Genomic DNA, 26,852 nt, shown 5'->3' with positions numbered 1-26,852 from the left:
GAAAGAGAGCGGACCCTTTTGGTGTTAAACCCACACATGATAGAGTCTCACCTGCAGCTGTATAGGGTTAAGAAATGTCCATCCCGACCCCTGGTAGGGGTTCGGGGATCACCAACATCAGTTCCCTTTCTCATAGATTTTCCGGTCTTTGTGGTATGCCAGAGTATCACTCATTGGCGGAGGTGTTCCATACGTTTTCAATATGGTTAAACTAGTTTCCCTCAATATCAAAGGGTTAAACACTTATAGGAAGCGTTTCCTACTCAAACAAGAACTCCAGCATCAAAAGGCAGATATAGTATATAAGCAAGAGACGCATTTAAAGCCCAGATATGGCCACCTACTAGAGCATAAATCCTACCCACATGTGTATCATGCAGGTTGTAGTGGTGGCACCAAGTACATGGGGACGGGGATATTGCTCTCAGCGTCTTTGGTTTATGAATATATCTCTCATGTTGCGGACTCTAAAGGCCGCTATCTCCTACTGAAAATCAAACTGGGCACCCAGGTATATACATTAGTAGCTGTTTATGCTCCAAACAGGGACTGTGGCCCATTTTTGGCAGAAATCCAGAGCCTGCTTCTGGACCATGCGGAGGGCTCTATAATTCTGGGTGGCGACTTTAATGTCTCCCTGCAACAGGGCTTGGACAATTCGACTTTGCAATCTCACATGCCCCAGACATTACGCACACAATTAAAGACTTTCATGACTGACTGGACCCTCATAGATATCTGGAGGGCCCGCTTTCCTAAATCTCGCTCTTACACATTTTACTCAACCCCACATGATAGCTATTCCCGAATAGATTACTTTCTGGTGGATAGGCAGCTGGGCAACAGGGTCCGAAAGGCGGATATTGATGCCATTTCCTGGTCCGACCATGCCCCAATTATCTTAGAAGTGGACGTGAGTGACGGGGACAGGGGGGAATGTTTTTGGAGATTAAATGAATCACTGCTACATGATGTCTCCTTTGTCCAGAAGCTTGAACCCCAACTTCTAGAATATGTTGAGTTGAATACTGCTCCCGAAGTAAATCCTGGTATCGTTTGGGAGTGTTCCAAAGCGTTTGCTCAGGGATTATTAATCTCCAGAGCAGCAGCTTGCAAGCGCCTATGGCAACAAGCCAGGGGGGCACTACTACATAAAATTAAGGTTCTATCACGGGAACATATGAGAACTTTATCATCTCGATGCTATCAAAAATTATTAGCCGCAAAGTCGGAACTATATAAACTGGATAATGCTCAGTTGCTTCATGCCTTGGAGATCACAAAGCAGGCCTATTACGAGGGTGGGGACAAAGCGGGGCGTTTGTTAGCTCGTAGTCTGAAGGCCAGGATAGCGCACAACAATATCTCCAAAATTAAGAGCACCAAGGGCGAAATGCTGACGGCTTCAAAGGAGATCAGGGAAGCATTTTCGGGTTTTTATGGTCAGCTGTATAAATCGGACGATACTATTTGTCCGGATAGCATAACAAAGTACCTACAGGGGGTCACCCTGCCGAGTCTCACCCCTGCCCAACAACAGGGTCTGGAGGCTCCCATCATGGTAGAGGAGATCTTAGCGGTTATAAAGACCCTTAAACCTGGTAAGGCCCTGGGCCTTGATGGCCTGTCGGGAGTCTATTACAAGAAATGCGCTCATACCATAGCTGGACCCCTGGCACAATTCTTTAACAGCTAACGCTAAGATGGGTCTCTCGCACCCCAAGCAAATGTCGCAGGAATTACAGTTTTAGCTAACCCTGGGCGAGACCCAACGCAATGTGCTTCCTATAGACCCATTTCCCTTATCAATATTGATCTTAAGATACTAGCCCGGATCTTGGCGCTTCGACTCAATAAATATCTCCCTTCTCTCATACATAGTGATCAAGTGGGATTCGTTCCACATCGTATGGCCGCTGATAATATCTGAAAGGTACTAGATTTAATGTGGTGGGTTCACAGGAAGAACGAGCCTGCAGCGTTGCTTTCTTTAGACGCTGAGAAAGCGTTTGATTTGGTCCACTGGCCCTTTTTATTCTCAGCCCTGCAAAACATGGCATTTGGACCTTACTTCCTTCAGTGGATCCAAAAGCTGTATGATCAACCCAAGGCGAGGGTCAAGGTGAACAACGGTTATGGCCCCGCCTTTGATATTGGCAGGGGCACTCGGCAGGGGTGCCCCCTATCACCCCTTTTATTTGCTTTGTACTTGGAACCCCTCACCATTAGAATTTGTGAATCCTTAGAAATTAAGGGTGTCGAGCTGGGGGACTCCTGGTACAAATTATCTTTATTTGCAGATGATGTATTACTGATTTTAACTGACCCGTTGTCCTCTCTCAAAGGGGTTAAGCAGGAGTTGGATATGTACAGCGCTGTCTCAGGCCTAAAGGTAAATCTTGATAAATCAGAGCTGCTCAATATTAATCTGACCCCAGAGACAGTGCAAAAGATAAAGGAGCGCTTCCCTTTTAAGTGGGCAAAATCCCATATAAAGTATCTGGGAGTGCGTATATCATCTCAAATATCTGATTTATATCAGTTAAATTACCAATCGCTTGTCGATAAAATTACTACAGATATGAGTAGATGAAATAGAGGCCTGTTTTCCTGGTTAGGAAGAATTGCCATTGTCAAAATGAATATTTTGCCGAAATTCCTCTACTTGTTTTCCTCTTTACCGGTATATATCCCCTCGTCCATACTCCGCAATTGGCAGCGCAAGATTTTTTATTTTATTTGGCGCAGGCGACCGCCTAGACTCTCTCGGGCTCTTCTTCATCTCCCAAAACAGCAGGGAGGTATGGGAGTCCCCAATATCCTGCGGTATTACCACGCAGCCCAATTGAGAGCTCTTCTGGATATTAATCGCTCCCAATCTCCCAAACAGTGGGTCCAACTTGAGCAGGCCATGGTAGGCTCTATGGCACTTGCAGCTATGCCTTGGCAGCCGCGTGATGTCTGGAGACCAGTACAATGCATTCCATGGACACTAGAGACTACGTTGCGTATATGGGGGCAGACTTGTAAGCAGCTTGTAGGGGATTTTAATTATTTTTACCAATCGTCCTTGGCTTATAATGAGCAATTTACTCCTGGGCACTCTTCTCCCCAATTTAAATGCTGGCGAGAGAAAGGGGTATTCACTATAGGGCATTTCCTATCTCAGGGGGAATTCCTCTCAGTGGAGCAGTTGGCACTTAAATACAATCTTCCCCCCCCCCCCTGAACTTTTTAGCTTATGCGCAGGTCACCCATTTTATCCGCTCATTGCAATGCACAGGATCCCTTCGGCCGGGCCGCTCTATGGTAGAATCTTACTTTTTATATAGTGATATACTTGGAGGCACCATTTCTAAACTGTATCAACTATTCTTCCAGCAGGGCATTGAACAGTGTACTTTTGTTCAACAATGGGAGACAGACCTGCAAATCCAGCTGGGGGCTCGTGTCTGGGGTGATGTTATGAAATCGGCCAGACATTGCTCGATATCCACCAAACTTCAGGAAAACTGTTATAAAATGGTGTATCAGTGGTATCCTACCCCCCGATAAACTACATAAATTTTATGCCCACATTGCAGATAAGTGTTGGCGTAACTGTGGCGCCACTGGCACATACTTGCATATTTGGTGGGACTGCCCAAAACTCGCTCCTTTATGGAGGGAGATATTTGTTTGGCTAGGTAAACGCCTGGAAATTGATATCGGTCCTACAGCTGCAGTGGCATTATTACATGTTTTTCCTGATACTATACCCAGGAAATACCAGCAGTTTTGCACCCAATTGTTCATTGCTGCACGTAGCCTTATAGCTTCCCATTGGAAACCAGAGGTTATCCCCTCGCTCCCGGAGATCAAGGTGAAGCTCCACCTATATCATCGTTTTGCTTACCTGACAGCCTCCAGGCATCACCGGCTCCCAACTTTTACAGCAACCTGGAAACCCTTCATTACTTCATTAGGTCCGGTTTAGTTAGTTCTACTACTGGTCTGGTATTGGGATGCTATAAGACTCCCTAAGACGCGGAGAACTTCCTATTGCGTTAGACTGTGATGATAAGTCAACCTACACTTTATCTGATACTCTCTACCAATCAAGACATTTGCTTATACATGTTGAAGAACGTTAGATGTTATACCCATGGGTAACTAACCCATTCTTGCAGCTTTACATTGCATTGGACTGATGGCCATGATGACGCAGAATGACACTCTATCTGGGGGAAGGGGCAGGGGAGAGTGGGTATGGGAAATTTCCTATTGGATTCCTGCCGGGGATTGTTACGACCCCGGCTTTATCGAATGTTATGTATATGTTTATTGACTTGGTGTTTATTGCATTATATATTGTAAAAGGAATAAAAATTGTCAAATTCAAAAAGACCCACACATTCGCCACCACTGCTCTCATTGATACTGGAGTGAGTGACAGTTTCATTATGGACAATATCGTCAAAATCTTGGTAATACCCTTACAACCATTGGAGGTGAGTCTCTGTATCACTTCCATTCAAGGAGAACATCTTCCCGGTCTAATCACCCATCGGACCATGGCTATTCACCTTTCAGTGGGTACACTTCATAAAGAAGAAACATCCTTCTACGTGTTGAAACGCTCAACGCATCCGGTAATTCTGGGGTTGCCTTGGCTCCAGACTCACGAACCCCAGTTCGATTGGCAATCCCTGCAGCTGATACGGTGGGGTCCGAAATGCCAAGCTATTTGTCTCCAACCGGTGTCTCCCGTAATCCAGGTTTTGAAGTCTACAATGCTTCCTGGTCTGCCTCCACAGTATGTGGAATTCAGTGATGTATTCTCAAAACAGAAAGCAGACATTTTGCTTCCGTTACGTAAGTTCAACTGTCCCATTGAACTGCTGCCGGGCACGACGCCTCCCAAAGGCAGAACCTATCCCTTGTCACAGCCTGAGACTCAGGCTATGTCAGAGTACATAAAAGAAAACTTGGAGAAGGGGTTTATTAGACCATCTGATTCGCCCGCAGGAGCAGGGTTCTTCTTTGTGAAGAAAAAAGATGGTGGACTTCGCCCGTGCATTGACTATCTGGATCTCAACGCCATAATGCGCAAGGACCTTTACCCCCTACCCCTTATCAGTGAACTATTTGACCACCTCAAAGGCGCCAGAGTGTTTTCCAAGTTGGATTTGAGAGGTGCATATAATCTAGTACGCATCCAATCTGATGACATCTGGAAGAAAGCATTTAATACTAAGAATGGCCATTATGAATACGTAGTCATGCCCTTCGGGCTATGTAATGCCCCAGCTGTCTTTCAGCGTCTCATGAATGAGATCTTCGATGACCTCCTGTACAAGTTTGTTGTCATCTACCTTGACGACATTCTGATATTTTCCAAGGACATCGAAAGTCACCGTGAACATGTTCATACTGTCCTCCAATGATTAAGAGAGAATCATCTACACACTAAACTAGAAAAATGTTTGTTTGAACGCACTCGTCAACCTTTCTCAGGATATATAATATCTGACCGTGGCTTTTCCATGGACCTGGAGAAAGTCCAAGGAATCCGTGACTGGCCCCATCCAGTTGGGCTTCAAGCCTTGCAATGGTCCTAGGCTTCACTATTATCGAAGCTTCATTGTCAACTACTCCTCCATGGTCGCCCCACTTACGATGACTAAGAAGGGGGCCAATATCCAAGTCTGGACATCTAGAGCCATCACGGCCTTCCAGAGGCTCAAGAATGCCTTCAGCTCTGGTCTGTGTCTCCATCACCCGGATCACAAACGTCCGTTTGTAGTAGAGGTTGATGCCTCAGCTATCGGAGCTGTCCTAAGCCAACACTCGTCCACGGGCAAGTTAGTTCTTTGTTCCTTCTATTCACACAAGTTCACCCCCTCAGAACAACGCTACACAGTTGGCAATCGTGAACTACTGGCAGTAAAGTTAGCTCTTCAGGAATGGCGCCCCTGGTTGGAGGGGGTGCAGTACAAATTCACTATATTCATGGATCACAAGAACTTAGAGCACCTCAAGGAGGCTCAGCTTCTAAATCCTCGGCAGGTCCGCTGGGCCTTGTTTTTTGAGAGATTCGACTTTAATCTCTGTTTCTGACCTGGTTCTAAGAATCAGCGAGCTGACGCGCTGTCTCGATCCTTTGAACCTGAGGATCTTTCAGAAGTTCCTAGTTATATCATCGATCCTGCCTGTATATCAATAGCAGCAACCACTACTATTCCAGTTGGGAAGACTGTCGTTCCTTGCCGACTATGAGAGCGGGTCTTAAAGTGGGCCCATGATTCAAAACTAGCAGGTCACCCTGGCCGTGCTAGGATGCTGGAGATGCTGCGCCGACATTATTGGTGGTCCACCATGTTACAGGACTCTCGGAGTTATGTGGACTCTTGTCCCACTTGCGCACCACAAAAGCCGCCAACAGGAAAGCTCTGGGGCTTGCTACAGCCACTCCCAGTGCCTACGGAACCCTGGTCCACTATTTCACAGATTTCATCACGGATCTTCCCCCATCGCAAGGCAACACGGTGATTTGGGTCGTAATCGACCGCTTCTCGAAGATGGGGCACTTCATCCCGTTGCCGGGTCTTCCATCAGCCCTGGAATTAGAAAAACTCTTCTTGAGAAACATCTTTCGACTTCACCGGCTCCACAAGGAGATTGTCTCCGATCGGGGACCACAGTTTGCCGCCAAGTACTGGTGCTCCCTGTGGGGGTATATGTACCCGTGCTGACGTCAGATCCATCTCCAACTGCTAGCACGAGCACACTATACCCACTTGTCTTGAGTCCATCTGCTACACGACAGGAAATCAGTATTTCCTTGAGTTATACCTCGGCCTACCACCCTCAGACCAATGGACAGGCCGAGAGAACGAATCGGACCTTGAAAACGTTCCTACGTTCATACGTCAATGACCAACAGAAGGATTGGTCAGACCTTCTCCCTTATTTATTTATTTATTTATTTATAGATTTTTCTATACCGGGGTACGTAAATAACATCACCTCGGTTTACATTCAAACAGTAATTCAGCATTGCGCTTTACAATATAACAAGGTAACTAAACGAAAACAATACAGTATATAACTTTGTATTAATAGAATATAAGCAATATATGAGAGATTGTGGCAGTTAGGAAGAGTAGTTGAGGATTCAGATCATTGATAGTAGGCTTTTTTAAATAGCCAGGTTTTAAGGTTTTGTTTAAATTTGGGCCTTGGGCCGAGCTGTCACATAATACTCATCTCACAGCAGCCACCAACGTGTCTCCCTTTTCAGTGGTCTTTGGAAGGCAGCCCAGTCTGCCTCTTCCTATTCCTGTTACGGTTCCGACTCCTGCAGCACAATCCATGGCTCAAACCATCCGCCAAGTATGGACTCAAATAAGAGAATGTCTCTCGCAGGCTGCTGAGCACACTAAACGCACCTCGGATCTCCACTGACAACCTGCTCCACTCTTCCGACCTGGCTAGAAAGTTTGGCTGAGTGCCCGCCATATCCGTCTCCGACTTCCATCTCATTGGCTGGCCCCGAAATATATCAGTCCTTTCCCAATACTCAGAAGAGTGGGAGCCGTTTCCTATTAGCTCCAGCTACCCTGGTCCATGGGCATCCACAACATGTTCCACGTGTCTTTGTTAAAGCCTCTTGTCTCATGGCCCTCTCGCAAAGACCCTCCAGCTCCACACGTCTCGGCAGAGCCTGATACTTCTCCGCAGGTAAGAGAAGTCCTTGATGTTCGACGACGTCAAGGCAAATGGGAGTATCTCCTAGCTTGGGAGGGCTATGGGGCCGAGGAGAACTCGTAGGAACCCTCTCAGAATATTCTTGACAAGGATCTCTTGAAGACCTTCCATAGACAGAATCCTGAGAAACCCCAGCCACGTAGGGGGAGGCCTAGAAGGGGGGGGGGGGGGTACTGTTACGCACCCCACCCGCGGTCGTCCCGCACACGGGACCACTCACCTTCGGGGTCACACAGCAGATCCCGGTCCTGTCTCCCTTGCGGCCCTTGCAAGTCCAGCTAGGCCTCTGTCTCCTTCCGTGCTCCACCCCCTGTGGACAGTCCCTGTACTGCCACAGGACAGGGGTCCACCCCCGAGTGCAACAGTTAGGTTCCATATTAGGAGCTACTACCCAAGAAAGAGATCTAGGCGTCATAGTGGATAACACATTGAAATCGTCGGTTCAGTGTACTGTGGCAGTCAAAAAAGCAAACAGAATGTTGGGAATTATTAGAAAGGGAATGGTGAATAACACAGAAAACGTCATAATGCTTCTGTATCGCTCCATGGTGAATACTGTGTTCAATTCTGGTCACCGCATCTCAAAAACAATGGAGAAGGTACAGAGAAGGGTGACCAAAATGATAAAGAGGATGGAACAGCTCCCCTATGAGGAAAGACTAAAGAGGTTAGGACTGTTCAGCTTGGAGAAGAGATGGTTGAGGGGGGATATGATAGAGGTGTTTAAAATCATGAGAGGTCTAGAACGGGTAAATGTGAATCAGTTATTTACTCTTTCAGATAACAGAAGGACTAGGGGGCACTTCATTAACTTAGCATATAGCACATTTAAAACTAATCGGAGAAAGTTATTTTTCACTCAACACATGATTAAACTCTGGAATTTGTTGCCAGGGTATGTGGTTAGTGCAGTTAGTGTAGCTGGGTTTAAAAAAAGATTGGATAAGTTCTTGGAGAAGTCCATTACCTGCTATTAATTAAGTTGACTTAGAAAATAGCCACTGCTATTACTAGCATCAGTAGCATGGGATAGACTTAGTTTTTGGGTACTTGCAAGGTTCTTATGGCTTGGATTGGCCACTGTTGGAAACAGGATGCTGGGCTTGATGGATCCTTGGTCTGACCCATTATGTCATGTTCTTATGAAATGGGAATGTGTGTTACAACTGTCGCTGCCCGACGTCTCCTCTCCGCCCTCCTTACCTCTTTGGCGACTCCTTCCGCAGTTGATGGACACCTGGCTGCCGCGTCTACCTGCCGTCCTCTCTGGCATCCCCGGTCCGGCTTGGGCGCTGCATCCCGCCATGTTGTTCAGCTGCCATAGGGCACACGTGCCGCGCGGCCCTGCTTCTTATTCCTTCTTTGGCGCGAACCTCAGGGACATCCCCCTGTGATGACGTCACGCATCCCGGATACAAAAGCCTACTTTGTTCGCTAGCTAATCGAGTTAGCAAGGGGTGAAGTGACTCCTTACGGATGGGATTCGCTCTTCGTACCTAGCTACTCTTCTTCTCCTTAATTGGACTTACTCTATCGGGATACCCGCTCTTCGGGGGCCTCTCTCTTTTCTTTCAGGTCGCTGTCTGGAACTGGTACTCGCTCCTCGAGGGCCCATGTTACCGGACTCGCTGCCTGAGCTCACTTCTGCTTGGAAGAAACCGCTACCTACACCATCAGGGAGTTACCATCTATATTCTCTCAGAGCTGTTCCCTGGAACCAGGTACTCGCTCCTCGAGGGCCTGCCTCTATTCCAGCTTCTGTGTTACCTTCCGGGAGAAACCGCTGTGTGAGTAATTTTTTTTTATTTATTTATTAAGGCTTTTATATACCGACTTTCTTGATACAAATCAAATCAATTCGGTTTACAATGAACTAAGCAGAATATACAATTAACCAATCAACAAGAGATAAGGAGCATACAGTTACATTATAACAAGGAAGCCTTAACTTGGAGTAGGAAAATAAAGAAGGGGTGAACGGAGCAATAAATATATAAATAAAGTGAAATAAAATAGAATAAATACTATATACAGAAGAGGGGGCAAGGGGCCAACCTCTCTTTAATGGATATTATGCATGAAAAATTTGGAGAGTTTTGTTTACAGAGATGTGTGGTGTACAATTCTAATCAACCAACGAGGCGCTATACCAGAACTCTGTGTATGCTCCACTGTACTCACTATCTCAGTTTCTCTCCACTACAGCACAGCTATTGAGGGATCGCTGTTCCAGTGTCCTGAGGGACTACAAGCCCAGCCAGGCTTCATCTCTACTCACTACTTCCACCTCTGGTGGCTTCTCAACTCTGTGTAATAAAAGATAATTCTGTATTGTGTGTCCTAAAGCTGAGCCTGACCTGTGGCCCCTCACGGGACTTCCCCCCGTGGGCGTGGTCACCTGCCACAGTGCTCAAGGGTCCACCCCAAACCTTACAAATAATAACAATGTGCAGGTACGCCTCTGTTAGATCCAAAGAAGCCAGAAACTCTTCCTTGGGCACTGCCCCAATTACTGACCTTCGGAATGAGGAAACTCACACAATGATGAGATTTGTACAATGTTCTTTCAACCTAGCTTGATGGACTCTCTACCTGGGAAACATCAAGCTAGGTCGAGAGAAAATTGTACAAATCTCATCTTTGTGTGAGTTTCCTTACTCCGAAGGACATCAAATCTTCACAAAAGTGTACTGTTCTGTTCGTACAGCTCACTCTTCATGTAAAAGTGGCCCCTAACCCCTACACCACTACTAGGTGTTCCTCCTATAGTAGCATAAATAGCTGCTTACTATGGTGCCACCCCCATAGGCTCTCTCTCTCTTCTCTCCCCTCCCCTCATCTCAGGCCCTTCCCTCCACTCTCCTCCCACATCTCAGGCCCTTCCCCAGCCTAAAAATGCTCAAAACGGAATTTGCGATAAAATCGCAAATTACGTTATGGGGTTAACGCATGAGATCATACAGCTTAACGCAATTGAAAAAGGTGTCGTTATTTTCAGCATTAAAACTGTGCAATCTTGTGCGATATGGCTTCGTGAAGGCAACCCACTTTTGCAGACACCTCCCCCCGACTCCTCCCCAATCCCTCCCCTTTTAAAAATTTGCATCATACCAGCGTCATGGTGCTTAACGCATGCGAAAACGCTGTAACTTGAGTTGATAAATGACCCTGTTAGTTTGTACCTCCTGCAGTGGAGGGTAAAGTGACTTGCATATTAATTGTGGATATCCTGAAAACCTGGCCTGTTTGTGGCTCCCAAGGACCGGAGTTTGCCATCACTGCTAAAATGCTAGTTAACACTTTCTGCACACCATATCCTGCCTAATCCAATGCCTTCTCTCTATATATTTTATCCCTCTTCTCTACATCATTTCATGCATCTGATGAAGTGAACTCTATCCTCAAAAGCTCATGCTTTAATAACTTGATTAATCTATATGGTGCCACCAGACTCCTGTCATCTAAATGTATTGTGAACTATCAAAGTAATAGATTTATTTTTGTTGACACTAACCATCATTTCTTTTCTTAGACTAAACCAAGGAAAACTACAACTCCAGCTATTCAATGGTTTAGTCCTGCTTTGAATGTTTTATGGCGGGCTAAACTAGTATATTTCATTTTTCCACTTTTTTCTTTTATTTCTCTTCTCTCCATTTAAGCCCCCTAATTTTGAACTTAGAATCTACTTATGTATTTATTTTTTTTTTTGTATTTTTTTCTATTTATCACATATGCTAGTAACATAAAAAATACTGGCGCTACTTGAGGTTATTTATTTTTGTTTTATTTTTTTACTAGAAAAACTTAATTAAAATGTAAATTAGGAAGAAGAGTCCTGACATCACTCAACCTTCTACAGACTGCACGGAACTGAGCCAGATCTTTCCGGTCTGCACCAACAGTCTGGGAGCGATCCAACAGCGCCAAGTGACAGAGGGGAATGTGTATCATACCACATACGGATTGCAAACATTATCTTACGACTTATATTCCTGAAAAGCTATTAAAGTTATAGTACAATTACAAACACTACCTTAACTCAACAAAAGGAAAAGCTGAGGGCTCAAAGGCTTTTTTATATTACGGAATCATATCCGTCTCTCCCCCAATATTTTAAAAGTGGTGCGATCCGAGGTGGACCCAGATCCCCTCTCTCCCTCCCTTCACACATTGTCTTTTGCATTGGCCTGACGCATTGGCGCGAGGAGTGGTGCCAGCCTGGGGTGGAACTGGAACCGATTGCGCGGGCTGGTTGACGTCACTGTACGGAGGTTTATAAATACCCGCGCGCTCACCCTACTTCCCCTCATTCTCTTTATAGCGGCGGAAGTAGCTAGAGTTTAACGTGTTAAAAGCTTCTATTTATTTGACCTATTTAAAGGCTTGTCTGTCAGTAGCGTTAGACTTCTATTTTATTAATATTATTATATTATTTTTTAACGACTCCCCATAGCAACCTAGCAGCATGAACGGACAGGTGAACGGTTTCCACGAGTCCCTGATTGAGGAGGGCAGTTTCCTTTTCACCTCCGAATCCGTGGGAGAAGGTCATCCAGGTGAGCCGCTGTGGAGCTGGTGGTATGGTAATCCCCTCTCCCTCGGTACGAATGCGGGAGAGGGGGATTCGTGGGGAAAAATTCTAGTTAGATATCGCAACCTGATGTGAGGTTTAACTCTTAATTTTTTAAATCATGTGAGACCTGATGACTTACATGTCAATTTGGTGAAGATCCTGAGTGGCCCCCCGCGCTTTGATCTACGGAGGGCAGGTTGCTGAGCGAATGCGCGCGCTTTGACAGAGCGGGATTTTTTTTTTCTTTGCAGTTGATTTGCCTGTGACGTCACCCTGCCGTCTATCGAGTTAAATACCTTTAATTTTAAAGAAATTGTTGGTGTTGGGCTGTGCAACTAATGTTCGTCATTTATGTATGTTTACACACATGGGGCAGTGAGGCTGCTCTGCACCCGCGCGCCCCCTTTTTTTTTCTCGCGCGCGTGACTGCCTATGAGCGCAGTCTTTTCGCGCCCTCAAATATATATATATATTTTATACGATGGTACGATGGGAACAGATCAGTGGCAGGGCGAGAGATTTCGGGGCTTTTTTTTTTTTTCTTGTGTGGAAGCGTTGGGTGCGGAATGACACAGCCTGGCTGCTTTTCTTAGGAGCGCTGAATGTTCGGGAAAAGCACGGCTTACGTACCTCCACCCACTTCGCCGTTTCGTACTGCGCCTGCGCTGAGCGGGAAGGGTTCCGGCTGTAGTGGACCCTGTGTTCCGGTATCTAATAGCATGGCGTTAATGCACCTGCGCGCTTCGGCTTTCTTTCTTTTTTCCACCTCTGTTTGCTTTCTCAGGGCCTGTTGATGGTTTGACTTGTAATTAATTTTCTTTTGTTAAAACAAACTGATTCATAAACTACAATAGTAATCCTTAATATACTGTAATTGAAAACTTAAATGATATAGTACCACTTCTATACTGACACAGTAGCAGTGTTTGCATTAGGTACTAGGAGGAATGTTGCTATTAGAAGAAAAAATAGTAGCTAATAGCATAATGAGGACAGTGCTTGGCAGGTTGGTGTTCACACTTTTGACAGGAGCTATGTTCTGTTTAAAGGTAACGCATGGTTGGTGGGCTGCAAGATTTGAGTAGTCCTAGGAGGCTTGAAGCCACAAATTTCTTTTAGATCATGTATAAGGAACGAGTGACCAATGCCATTCTCAAGAGCCAAAAACAGGCCAGCTTTTTGGTATATCCCCAATGAATATGCATGAGAGAGATTTGCATATGAGCATGGATATCCAGAAAATCTGGCCTGTTTGTGGCTCTTGAGGACAGGAATTGGCTACTGCTGATGTATAATAAACTTGTATATTTGCTTTTATTAGAGCTAAGGAGTGGGGGTGTATGGTAGTGGGTGTGGTAGAGTAAGAAAAGCATTAACCACTAATCTGAATGAGAGAGTAGCAGCTTAATTTATATTGTGCTGTTTTACACTGAATTTTTCATATAAACAGTTTATATTGAGATTTTTTTAGTGCTTATCTTTATTTAATTTATTTAATATTTTTCTATACCGGCTTTCACGACTAGTAGTCGCATCAACCCGGTTTACATTTAACATTTAGTGTAATGAACATAAAACTAGATGAATTGAACTGGTGCAGGAATAGCAGTTACAATAAAACAAGGAAAAATACAACTGGGAGAGGAGGAAGCAAGAAGAAAAATATAGCAATGGGTACAAAAAACAAAATTACAAGATAATATTTACAATATGTACAAAATTAAAGTCAAGACTCTTCTTGACTTTAATTTTTAAAGTATCTTCAGTTTTTAAAGTATCTTCAGTCTTAAAATGAAGCATGTTTGCAGAGCATTGTCAGATGAGTACAATAAACAGTTTTTTGCCCAAATAAAGATGCAAGCAGTGAAAGGTACTACCCCCCCCCCAAAGAATCTTTTAAATTGCTGAAATTTTGCATTATACTAGTTTACAAATTCTGTACATGAATCTCATGTGACCTCTAGCATACTAATTCACACTTTATTGTAGGACACTGTACATGAGCTGTAAAGGAGGGCTGAGTCAGCCAGTGAATCAGATTGGCTGAAAGCTTCCTAGTGACTTATAAATAATGCTGTACAGCTTGGTACACTTTGCAGTGTTGGGCATGCAAGAGCCACGTATCTGTTTATATTCAGACAAAGGATGGCTTTAAGAGTTACTATAGTGAAGCTTTGCATTATGAGCTGTCGAGTCAAATATCAAATTTGAAATGTGGAAACTTGATAAGTTGCTTGCAGGCAGGAAATAGGACTATGAATGAGGAGAAGCTTGTGGTTAGTACTCTGCCCTGTTATGCTATTCCCTGAATTTTTGCTGTTTCAGAATTGGCTATAGCTTATGCAGCTGTCATGCATATTAATGTAATGTTTCATGTTGTATTATGGTCTAGTTTGTCATGATTACATAGATTATACTAGTGTTCTGAAGCAGATTTATACTTGTGTATTTATTGAGTTTTATGTTTGGCCTAAAAACCTGATAGGCTTTTTAACTTGCACTTTTATTCAATTAAATCTGCATGCCCTTAATTTTAAGCATGTAGTATCTGATGTCTTTGTGGCACTAGTTTATATGTACACTGTGCTGTTGATAGTCCTGCTCTATAGTTTTGAGTGTAGAGAAAATGCAATTGGTCATAAGAGCTAAATTGAAGATGTGCCTCTTATATGCTGAAGTAAAATTTGAAGTCCCAAAGAGTACTTGAGTTGTAAGTGGTGGATTTTTATTTTTTAGATAAGATCTGTGACCAAATCAGTGATGCTGTCCTTGATGCCCATCTCAAACAAGATCCAGATGCCAAAGTTGCCTGTGGTGAGTTCAGTTTCTATTAAATTTAGATAAGCTAACAAAACACTACTAGCCATCCCCTCTGTCAAAACAGCAAGACTAACACAAGTTAGAGAATAGGCATTATTACTGGCAGGACCTATACTATGGAACACCATGCCACTTGAGATCAGATTACAAAGAGATCTCAAAACATTTAAAAAGAGTTTAAAAACCTGGCTTTTTAAACAAGCCTATCACAAAGAGAATGGAGAATAGAAAATAGAAGGGAGCAGGCGGTAGAACACAACACTTAACTCGATATGTGCGCTGTTATTTTATCACACTGTTAACATAGAAGAAATATTCAGTTTATAAACTAAACCTGTAATCTAGAATGAAACCTATATAAAAGGACATGATTTATCACTTTAACCAAATAATATTGGTTACCGAATCTTTATGGCACCTATGTAGAATGTATGTTCCAATACATTAACAAACCTTAATTTGTGCCTTCCTGTAAACTGTTGTGATGGTATTTAACTTAATGATGGTATAAAAAAGATTTTAAATAGATAAAATACACATTTGGCTGTACCACTTCTGTTTGGCTCCCTATAATTTGTTGAATTAAGTCTGGATGTACACAATAGCTTAATATTTCCCTGTTTAATAGCTATTGGTGACAACTTTTCACTAGTACTATAGCTATATTAGTAATACAAGTGTTGTAGAAATCAGTAACTAAATGATTTGACTTGTATTGTCAGACTTCAGTAACACAAGTCACTAATCCCTTTGCTCTCAATCCTTAGAAACTGTTGCTAAGACTGGAATGATTCTCCTTGCTGGTGAGATCACTTCCAGGGCATCTGTAGATTACCAGAAGGTTGTACGTGATGCCATCAAACACATTGGCTATAATGATTCTTCCAAAGGTGAGTTGCTGTCTTAGCTTTGTAATCAATAACTGGATAGACTTCTCATTATGTTGGTGGTTAGTGCTAAATGCACCACTTATCCTATCCTCAAAGTTGGAGCAAGACGGTAAAGGTGTTGCTACATTAACTCTAGATAGTGTGACTAGTATTGAATTTCTTTCATAATAGGGTTTGACTACAAGACTTGTAATGTGCTGGTGGCATTGGAACAGCAGTCTCCTGATATTGCCCAAGGAGTTCACCTGGACAGGAATGAGGAAGATATTGGTGCTGGAGATCAGGTAAAGTGATGCTTGTGCCAAGACACATTTGCTTGCTATAACATCTGCACAGAGTGGGGAATGAATTTAAGGTAGAATAACATTCATCCTGCAGTAAATGTAGAATGTTTATTAGCACACTGTGGACTTAGATTTTATGGTGGAAATTCTATAAAGTTTGACTTATGTTTTAGGGCTTGATGTTTGGATATGCTACTGATGAAACAGAGGAATGCATGCCCCTGACTATTATGCTTGCGCACAAACTCAATGCCAAAATGGCAGAGCTGCGTCGTAACAGCACACTACCATGGTTAAGACCAGACTCAAAAACTCAAGTAAGTAAAGGATTTGTAAAGCATGGCAGTAAAATGCTCCTATTTTCTATTACCTTTCTAAACTTGTGCTACTAAGAACTAAAGAGTTATAAATGGAGAATTTAAGGTAAAACTTTTTTTTGACCTTCCACTAAATCATTCTCAAAGGAGATTTAAAGCAATATACATCAGACATCTACACTCTATATCACTTTGCATGTCCTTGGTAGGGCATTTTATAATTATTTGATTATACTTAACAATTGAATATGTTTGTATCTGGATTACCTCTTTACTTTTCTCTAGTGATTTTTAAAACAGGCCAGGAAATAAAATGGTCAGCTCAATCTTCATAGCTTTTCACCCTGGAAATGTTACTTCCCCCAGTAATACTTTCAATGTTTGGTTTTCTTGGGCAAAGATGCCAATTCTGATGTGTGGTTTCCTCCTTCAGGTCACTGTACAATACATGCAGGATCGTGGAGCTGTTATCCCCATCCGTGTGCACACCATTGTGGTCTCTGTGCAACATGATGAAGACATCTGCCTGGATGAGATGAGGGATGCCCTGAAGGAGAAAGTGGTCAAGGCTGTTGTGCCTGCAAAATATCTGGATGATGACACCATCTACCACCTGCAGCCCAGTGGTCGCTTTGTCATTGGTGGGCCTCAGGTAGGGAGCTGTCTTTTCTGCATATGTTTAGCTTTTTATTGGTGCTTCATTTGACTTTGGAGTTTTAAAAATCTGTAGTAATTTAAAATTATTTGAAACTTCTTGAGCAAGAATATTGCTTTGTTGCATAGGCACTAAATACTTTTGCTATCTTAGTCTGCTGTTGGGCCATATGCATCTGATCTACATAATCTGTTCTTGCATATGTTAACATCCAGCACTTCAGGATAGAAAGGCATATGGTTACCAAAAGCTAATGGTAGGAAATGGGTAACCTAAACTCGCATCTAGAGTGTTCGACTTGCATAGCTAATTTTTCATTGAAAGATCTCATAACTTGTGTATTTGTAGGGAGATGCTGGATTGACAGGCCGAAAGATCATTGTTGACACTTACGGAGGCTGGGGTGCTCATGGAGGTGGTGCTTTCTCCGGTAAAGATTATACAAAAGTGGACCGTTCTGCAGCCTATGCTGCTCGATGGGTGGCAAAGTCCTTGGTAAAGGCTGGTCTCTGCAGAAGGGTGCTTGTTCAGGTATGTATGGCAACTGGTTCTTTCTGGATGTTTTCATATATACTGAGTTGAGGTTTGCTATTTACTGTAACATGTAGATTAGCAAATTAGAGCAGACAAGTAGGAAAACTACCAGCTAAAAAGCTGCTCCATTGTATACTGCAACCAAATAATTTGAAAATAGTGCATGCAAACAGGCAGGACAAACAACTTTGTTAGCAGCTTTACTAGAAGTGACCAGTTTCTCTATTGCCTAGGAATCTTCTGTAATTGTCTCTTTAACTGTGTAGGTGTCTTATGCTATTGGAGTGGCCTATCCATTATCTATCTCAATTTTCCACTATGGGACTTCACAGAAAAGTGAAAGGGAGCTGCTGGAGATTGTGAAGAAAAATTTTGATCTGCGTCCTGGTGTTATTGTCAGGTAAAGATGGTAATGCATGCTGGGGAGCAGCAAAGCAACATGAAAAACCGGGTGGGGGAGGGGGTGCAGTTCTAGGATATAGACTTGAATTTTTGCAGGTAATATAAAAAGCAAACATAACTTCTTTTTTGATTTTGTTCATACCTCTTTGACAGCAGTCGGGTTAAGTGACTGACTTTGCCCAAAGTAGCATGAGATTTTTACAGTAAACATGCAGGGCTTTCTTCAGGCACTAAATGCCTGCAAGGTGTACTGCTTTTGTATCAGTCTCCTTCTCCCACCACCATACACTACAGAACTCAACTGCTTTCCAAATTTGGTACAACCTTGGCTGTAGTTTACCTTGGACTACCATAGTAGTTCCCAACCTCTTATTATATGGCATGCCCAGCACGGAGTTCACTTTGTTGCAGTGCACAATTACCTTCCCTTCTCCACTTGGATCTCAATCCAGCAAGAGAAATTAGGCAAATAGTGCTCCTTTCTTGCTACTGCTACCTCAGCTGGTATGCTGTTGGAAGTCATAACCACAGAGGGGCCTTGTAGCTGTGTAAAGGTTCAAACTTCAGCAGGAACCCAGCACAGCAGGAGCTAGCAGCTAAGGAATACTAACTCCTGCTGGTGGAAGGGACACATGGGGAAAGAGTGAAGAAGACTTTTGCTGCCAGTGGCTGCTGTGACCTGTCCTGTCTTCTCTCAAAATGGGGGCCAGAATTTCATGGCATACCTGGAAGTTCTCCTGTAGCCCACTAGTTGGGAACATCTGAACTGCCATATCATGCCCTTCTATTTTCAGAAAAGTCCTTATCTGAAATCAGGGTTGGCCCTTCTTAGACCTTTAACCTTGTTTCCTGTTCAAAAGTGAGTTCAGCACCTGGAGATCGTTAGCCTTGGAAGTGCAGTTTATGTAGCCCTGAAAGGGGTAAGTATGGAATCTTGGAATCAACTCTTAGCACTTGTAGCTTCCCGGGATTGTGATATGGACAAGCCAGGAGGAAGATCTAAGCTCTTGCTTAGAAAAGGATTAATAGAATATCAATCAGAGAAGCTACAACTGGGTAGTTCAGAATTTGAAAGGATAGTTGAGCAGAGTGCTTAAAATATTCCATTGGGAGTAATGGAGATAAGCTAATGAAATTGGAAGGCTGAAACCCCACCATTTTAACGGACTGACTGGACTTCATTTCTTCCTGTCTTTGCTGATGTGTAAAAATCTTATTAGAAAACTTGGTTTTGAAGGATTGTTGAATCAGGAGTAAGCAATACTTAATCATCAGCAGGGAGAGCAAGTCAGAAGTTCATGCCAGTTAATGTTAATTGTTATGACATTTGGCAGTAGTAGATACAGTAACTTAAATCATTTCACTGGAATGCCTGTGCTGAAATGCATCTTTAAATGTCTCACATTTGCCAGGGCTAAGTCACTTGATCACTCCATCTGTCAGAGAATGACTAAACTGGGATCAGTACATGTCTTGCATGGAAGGGAACCCTGTGCTGTTTGCTGTAGCTTGGTATGCTGTGGTTTGAATAATGCTGTATATTAAATAATTAACTTGTATATTCCAGGGATCTGGATCTGAAGAAGCCCATTTATCAGAGGACTGCAGCCTATGGCCACTTTGGTAGGGACAGCTTCCCATGGGAAGTGCCCAAAAAGCTCAAATATTGAAAGTGTTAGGCTTTTTCCTCACAGACCTGTAGGCGTAGGCTACAGAGAAGCCTTCAGGTTCTGGGGGGGAGTGGCCCCTCTCCCTAAACTGTCCTGTCCTCGATCTTTATTAGCAGCAGTCACTATCCAGTGCCATCTCATTCAGCATTAGGAAGGAGGCCATGAGCTAGATTCTTCTCATACCTGGTGTTTGGTGTGGTAGAGGAACTAGTACTGTTCTTGTAACTGCTTAATGTGAACAGGCCAGTCTGTTCTGTATAAGTAACATCCCATTGGGTTTATGACCAAGTCCCCATATTGAAATAAATGGGCATTGATTTTTTTTTTTCCATCCAGTGCTAGAAAGAATTTGCCCAGTTCCTCTGTAAAAGGTATCAGTTACCTGATTTAAGAATGCATGGATTTTTCTCAGTATTCTGTGGATCAGAATCATACTTGAAAAAGCCTCCCTAAAAATCAGTCCACTTTAAATCATGGGGCTGTTTATCTACCAACCAGCCTTTGCATGCATTTTCCTTACAGTCAGGAATGGTAATTCTAGCTAAAATAGGAGTACCAGTCTTAGTTTCTGGTGCAAATGCTCTACATTCCATCTCAGGAACAGCACCAGGGTTTTAATCTTTCAGAGTTTTAGGATGTATGTAATAAGTTTAAAAAAAAAAAAAAAAAAGCGCATACTATGCATTTTAGTGTCAGCACTAGCCAAACCTCACTAATCTCCATGTGTTAAATCAACACCAGACAGACGTGGAAGCTTTGTGATGTAATACAGAGAAGTTGCAGAGCTCCCCCAAGGTCTGTAGGCTGCACACTTTGGTACCAGAGTATTCTTTTTCTTTATAAGAAAGTTGAAGAAATTCCCACTGCACAAAGGATCTCCTGTATGGGTCTTTCTCTTTAGTTTGTGTTTGTTTTTTTTTCCAAACCAGGTCCATCTTCCTGTCTACTGAAAAGCTGGTGTTAATACAGAGAAGCCAGCTTCCTTCTGTAGCAGATTGAAAAGGTTTGATTAGTGGGGAGGAGAGGAAAAGCCTTTATACTTGAAAACTGTTTTCTAATTGTTTTATTTATTGTTTTTCTGAGGAATGGTGTGAGTACAGAGTAGCCAGAACCTCAGACTGCAGCTTTTTTAAACAACTGAATGCCTTGGTTCCTCAATGTTTCCAGCATTCCCTGGTAGGCCAAGGTGTCCTACAGAAAAACCTTGGGTTGCACCTACAGGGGGTCTGGCTGGTGTAAAAATGAGGCAGCCAGCCCAGCAAGAGAGGGCTACTTATGGCTGGTGTTGTACAGAGAAGCCAGCTTGTTTACATGCCCCCTTCCTGCTTCTGCTGCCACCCTGGGCAGGCTCTGCCTTTCTTCAGCTTTTTTTTTTTTTTTTTTTTGGGAGGTTTATTACGTATGTCTCTTGTAAGGGGGTGGATGGGGGAATCCAATCAAATCTATTAAATAAAGTGCTAGGTTCTCCCTTAAGTCTTCTGGCTCTTGTGATTTGAATGTTTATGTAATTCAGAATTTGAACCACACATTGTATAGACACACATTCCATGGGCCGGTAGCATTATGCCCTCTTTTTGTTAATCTTTTAGTTTCCTACTCTCACCTGCATAGAACATTATTTTATTGATTGACTTTCAACGTAAGCTTAAGTAGATGAGTCTGGAATCTTTCTACCTTTACTACTGTTCCTAAAAAAAAAAAAAAAGCAGCAGCTGTTGACTAGAGGATACAATACTTAAGAGTTGCTTTGGACTTCTGTACTACTCTGGTTCTGTTATAAGGGGTCATGTAGACAGACCACATGTTGCTTTCTTACTGTTTGTTCAGTATACAATTACAGGTGCATATTCTTTACCATAGGAAGCTAGTTTGCTATTTATACAAAGAATCAAGTAAAAGTAGTCCAGTTTTACTTAAGGAGATAGGAAGTTACAACTAGTGATTAAACATGCACATACAGGCTCTATTTAAAGTAGTGTTTCTATGTCTTCATTTATATGTATGAAGAGGTAGGTATAGTAGTACTGAATGCATTGCCCATTGCCCACTATCTATGCCTGGAATATAAGCTGGCTAATGTGTTGGAGCTACTTACTCTTTTTTATACTTTTTGAATGGAATTAAACTATGGCTCTAAAGTTAAAAGCATTTTATTGTTGCATTAGGCCTAGTCCAGCTCATGGAGAGACAGGATTACTATAGTAGTAAAACATCACTAGGGGATGTTTGAAAATGTTACTTTTCAATGTAGGGATAGATACATTGCCATCCACTCATATGCTACAGTAGCTGAAAAGGTTAGCAGAAGCAGCTACTGTAGAAGCATGGCATACTAAAGGGTAAAAGTTACACATTACTATCACAAAGATCAATTACAACAGCACTATTCTAAAATAGCACTATTGTAAATATGATGAGGTTGTCCTATGTCCAGACATGTAAAAGCTATTTACAGACCAGTTTAAAAATAAAAAAGGGGGGGGAGGGGAGAAAAGGGAGCTTCATTTAAATACTTCATTCTTAGTAGAAAAACTCGAATGTTTTAAAAATAAGCTCCCTTTTCTCTTTCATAAAACTAATCCATTATTAAAGACTACTCACCATTGGTAAGGCTGCTATATTAATAATATGCCCATTAAAGTGTGATAGTTATTAGCTGCCAGTATGGGAAGGTAAAATTAGATTAGCTTGTATTCTAAAAGTACTTGAATTGAGGATTAATAAAAAAATGAAAATATACTTTTTTGAAACGGAGTAACTTTCAAAAGCAGTTAGTGTGTAAATGTCACAGCTATTGTAGTAATTTTCAAAAGCCATTTACTTGCATAAAGTGCACTTATGCAAGTAAATTCTGTGGATAATTTAATGGCACATTGTTGCAATTTTCAAAAACCTTCCTTGAGTAAAGTGCATTTACTTACGGAACACCAGTTTTACTTGAGTAAATGCTTTTTAAACCAGGCCCTTTGTTAAAGCTACTGTTGTCCGCTCTACACAGTAACCCACAACAAACTACGTCATTTTTGTTTTTTAAGGTAAAGGCAGTAGCCTGTATTGTAAGGAAGCTGACAGTGGCAGCCATAGTGTAGGCAGAGCAAGGCACTGCTCTGTCTATCATTTCCTAACGTGTAGGCAGATGGTCTCAGGACCAATGGGTTATGTGCTCCCATTGGTCCTGAGTCCATCTGTCTATAGTAAGGAAAACAAAATTATCAGGTAAATTTCTCCATTTTTTTTTATTATCCCAGCACCTTTAAAAATTGTTTAAAAACACTACACCTTTTTATCTATTTATTTTTTTAAATTTCTTCCCCTCTACCAACATAGGTGATTAGCCTTGATTCTACTTTCATTTAGGGAAAATAATGTGCTTCTATGCCTATGGCTTTAAATGCTCTAATGGCTGTTCATGTAAGCTGAATTTTAAGTGCCTTGTGCCTAACATTCAAGTAATAAGATTAATCATGACTAAACATAGCACTGGTCACTGGAAGCTGAGTGGATGAGTGTTTAAAGGGTTTGGATAATAAGAGTAATGCGCTAAAGCTGTGCAATATAAGGGCTTAAATTAATATGCAAAAGCTCTTATCTAAACATTCTGAAAATATTTTCTCTTATTAAAATAAAAAACAGAGTTGTGATAGTGAAATTCACTAGGATGCTTTCTATGTCCCTTGTCTCTCCTGTCTTTTCTCTTGCTAGAATAGTGTAAGCCTTCAACTCCTGGATACCAGCTTCCCTTCTGTCTAGGCACTCATTGTCTTTCTAGGGCTAAGATAGCTAGTCTCCTTTCTGAAGGCAATGAGTGCTGCAGCTGCATGCCCCACTAGTTACCAAGGGAGAGAGACTGCTTTATGGGCAATAAGTCTATTTAAAAATATTTTATTCTCCCTTGCTGCCGCCCTGCAGCAGCAAGGGAGAATAAAAGGACAGTACAAGCCAAGATAATCAAAGAAAGGGCAATAACCAATTCTAAAGAAAAAAAACAGCGACCACCTAATTCTGAGCAATTATAGACCAGTATCAAACCTGCCCCTAATTGCAAAATTAATAGAAAAAAACCATACAAAAACTAGCAGAACACTTAGAGCAATAATATACTGTACCCCTCTCAACATGGCTTCTGTAAAAATTTCAACACGGAAACACTACTACTTGCACTAATGGACAACATCATGAGAGGATTTGACAACGGTAAACAATACATCTTAGTAATGCTTGACCTATCAGCAGCATTAGACACAGTAAACCATAACATATTGATAAATAGATTAGAAGAAATAGGACTAAGCAAAATAATCAAGTGGTTCAAATCTTACCTAAATAAAAGATACTTCCAAGTACAAATCAAAGAAGTTATGTCAGAGAAAATAAACCTAACAGGGCAGATCCCTGTGGAACTCCTATCTGCCACACTGTTCAACGTATATATGCTGCCTTTGTCACCTACTAGCAGGCCTCGGAATCTCACACTATATCTATGCAGATGACATTCAATTAATGCTCCCAATCGACGACACAATTGAGAAAACATTAAACTCAGCCAACATGTACCTAGATATAATAAAACAACTTCTAAACCAAATTGAACTAGTAATCAACATAGAGAAAACTGAATTCTTACATCTAGAACGAAAAAATTAACTATCATTCAGAACCCAATTACACTAAAACACAACCAAAAAAATACAACTAGCAGAGAGTACGAAAGCTGGGAGTGATAATCGATTCAGAATTAAGTATGAAACAACATGTATCTCAAAAAGTAAGAGAAGGTTATGCCAAATTTATGACTGAGAAGACTAAAACCACTACTAATGCACACCAACTTCTGCTCAGTATTACAAGCCTTAATCTTTGCCAGTACTGACTACTGTAACGCCCTACTACTGGGCCTACCATACACCACAATAAGACCACTACAGATACTTCAAAACACAGCGGCAAGAACTTTAACTGGAAAAAGTAAGACCATATCACCGAAACCTTAATAGAACTACACTGGTTACCCATTGACCAAAGAATACAATTCAAGACTTAATTTATATATGGTGCATAAATACATGACGAAAAAGCGGAGTGGCTGAACACAGCCCTACATGTACATACCCCCCCACAGCAATCTGAGATCAGCAAACAAAGCACTGCTATTCCCTCAGTAAAGATGGCCAGACTAACCCAGGTAAGGGATAGGGCCCTATCCCCAGCAGGACCCACAATATGGAACAATATGCAGTTAGAAATCAGACTACAAAGTAACATGAAAACCTTAAAAAAAAAAAGTTTAAAAACATGGCTATTTAAGCAAGCATACCACAAAGAGAATTGAGAGCAGAAAACAGGGAAATTTTAGTTGCAGGCAGTCAAGTTCCCACTCACACCTTGTTTCTTTAAGTGTGCTTCTCATTACTATATCCTAAACTATTCCTTCTATTTTTTTAAACAAAGAACCAAAATAAAGTAGTACGATATCTTATAGCTGAGTAGGAGGAAACTGGACATGACTTAACACTCACCATATAATTTTTATGAAACTGTATGGCACCCATTTAACAGTTTAGAATTCTAGATACTGTATTTAACAGTTTTTGTGAACTGTTGTGACGCCACCCGCTTAATGACGGTATAGAAAAGATTTTAAATAACATTGCTGTAATTAGCAATAATATACTATTAACTCTAAGACAGGTTCTGTAGATGTGAGTGGTCGTCGGGCCTCTACAAAGGATTTTAATTCAGGCAGAAAACGAAACATGATACCCCTTTTAATTACACATTTACAGGGGTAGTAAAGTATAAAAGGAAACCCTAAACATATGGGGGTAGATTTTACAAATCTATGCGGGATTTTATAAGATACGCGCTTATCTTATAAAATCCGGGGTCGGTGCGCATAAGGGGGTGCACATTTGTACACCTTGCGCGCGCTGAGCCCAATGTGCGCCGCCTGTTCCCTCCGAGGCCGCTCCAAAATTGGAGCGGCCTCGGAGGGAACTTTCCATTCACCCCCCCTCCCTACCTTTATCTTAAAAGTTACTACTGCCTCCGGCCAGTAGTAACTTACGCATGCCGGTGCGGCAAGCCCCGGGACTTGCGCACACTGCTGAGCCTACGCAAAATAGGCTCGGCGTGCGCAGGGGGGGTTTTAAAAGGGTTACACGCGTACCTTATGCGTGTAACCCTTTTAAAATCCGGCCCATAGTCTTTCTGTTCCCTGTGACAGCAAGAGAGACACTCAGCTCTTCCCTAGCCCAATTAATTTCTAATTCTGAAAGCAGAGAGGAAAATGCCTGCAGGAGCTTCTGCTCAGGTGAAAAAGGAAACCCAACCGCCTGCAGCCCCGGTAAGAAAGGGGGAAGAAAAAAAAGACAGCGGGAGGCCCGTGATCGGGAGCCCTGCCCCCCCCCAAACCCAATGTCATCAGCGCTGGAGTGCAAAAAGAGCGACACCAACAGGCGTTGCATGCCGAATGGGCATGACAAAGGGGCACACCCCTTCATGCAAACAGCAGTGCTTGCAGTACTCAATCTCTTTATCTCTCTAACTCCTGAATGAACCAAGAATGGCAAACCATCAAACCCCCCCCCCCCCCCCCCAAAGACCATAAGATCTACATAAACGACCCAAACACAACAATTGGAAAGACAGAGAAACTAAAACAAAAATAAAACTCAAATATCAACTCTCAACCATTATGCACAACAACAAAAAATCTCTTAGCAGCTACTTAACCCTTTCCTTCCTACTCTGGTATTTTTTTAATTATAGATTGAACATTAATCGTCAATGACCTTCTCCATGATGAAAAACCAGATTTCATAGCCATCACAGAAACATGAGCAAAAAACAGATACAGTATTAACCAAATCAATAACTCTACCTACAGAACTTTTTCAATTCCCAGACCTAAAAAGAAAGGTGGAGGCTTTATGCTAATCATAAAAAAAAACCTTAC

At 42.2% G+C, this 26,852-nt stretch overlaps 1 protein-coding gene across 2 annotated transcripts; it reads left to right on the top strand.

Annotated features, from left to right (window-relative positions):
- Window positions 1-11,951: 11,951 nt before the first annotated feature.
- On the top strand, window positions 11,952-20,581 carry MAT2A (methionine adenosyltransferase 2A). 2 transcript variants are annotated; one of them, XM_029604281.1, is made up of 10 exons: window positions 11,952-12,015; window positions 12,206-12,308; window positions 15,062-15,139; window positions 15,913-16,035; window positions 16,207-16,319; window positions 16,493-16,636; window positions 17,070-17,288; window positions 17,640-17,822; window positions 18,092-18,225; window positions 19,795-19,897. In XM_029604281.1, the coding sequence occupies exons 2-10, from the start codon at window positions 12,218-12,220 to the stop codon at window positions 19,895-19,897; spliced, it is 1,188 nt and encodes a 395-aa protein (XP_029460141.1). In that variant the 5' UTR covers window positions 11,952-12,015; window positions 12,206-12,217. The 2 variants fall into 2 exon arrangements, with proteins under 2 accessions (XP_029460141.1, XP_029460140.1); XM_029604280.1 differs by lacking the exon at window positions 11,952-12,015 and having other exon boundaries at window positions 12,054-12,308; window positions 19,795-20,581.
- The last annotated feature ends 6,271 nt before the right edge of the window (window positions 20,582-26,852 follow it).

This window comes from Rhinatrema bivittatum, chromosome 5, assembly GCF_901001135.1.
Source record: "Rhinatrema bivittatum chromosome 5, aRhiBiv1.1, whole genome shotgun sequence".
NCBI classification, from domain to species: Eukaryota; Metazoa; Chordata; class Amphibia; order Gymnophiona; family Rhinatrematidae; genus Rhinatrema; species Rhinatrema bivittatum.
This window is presented reverse-complemented; position numbering and strand designations above follow the sequence as displayed.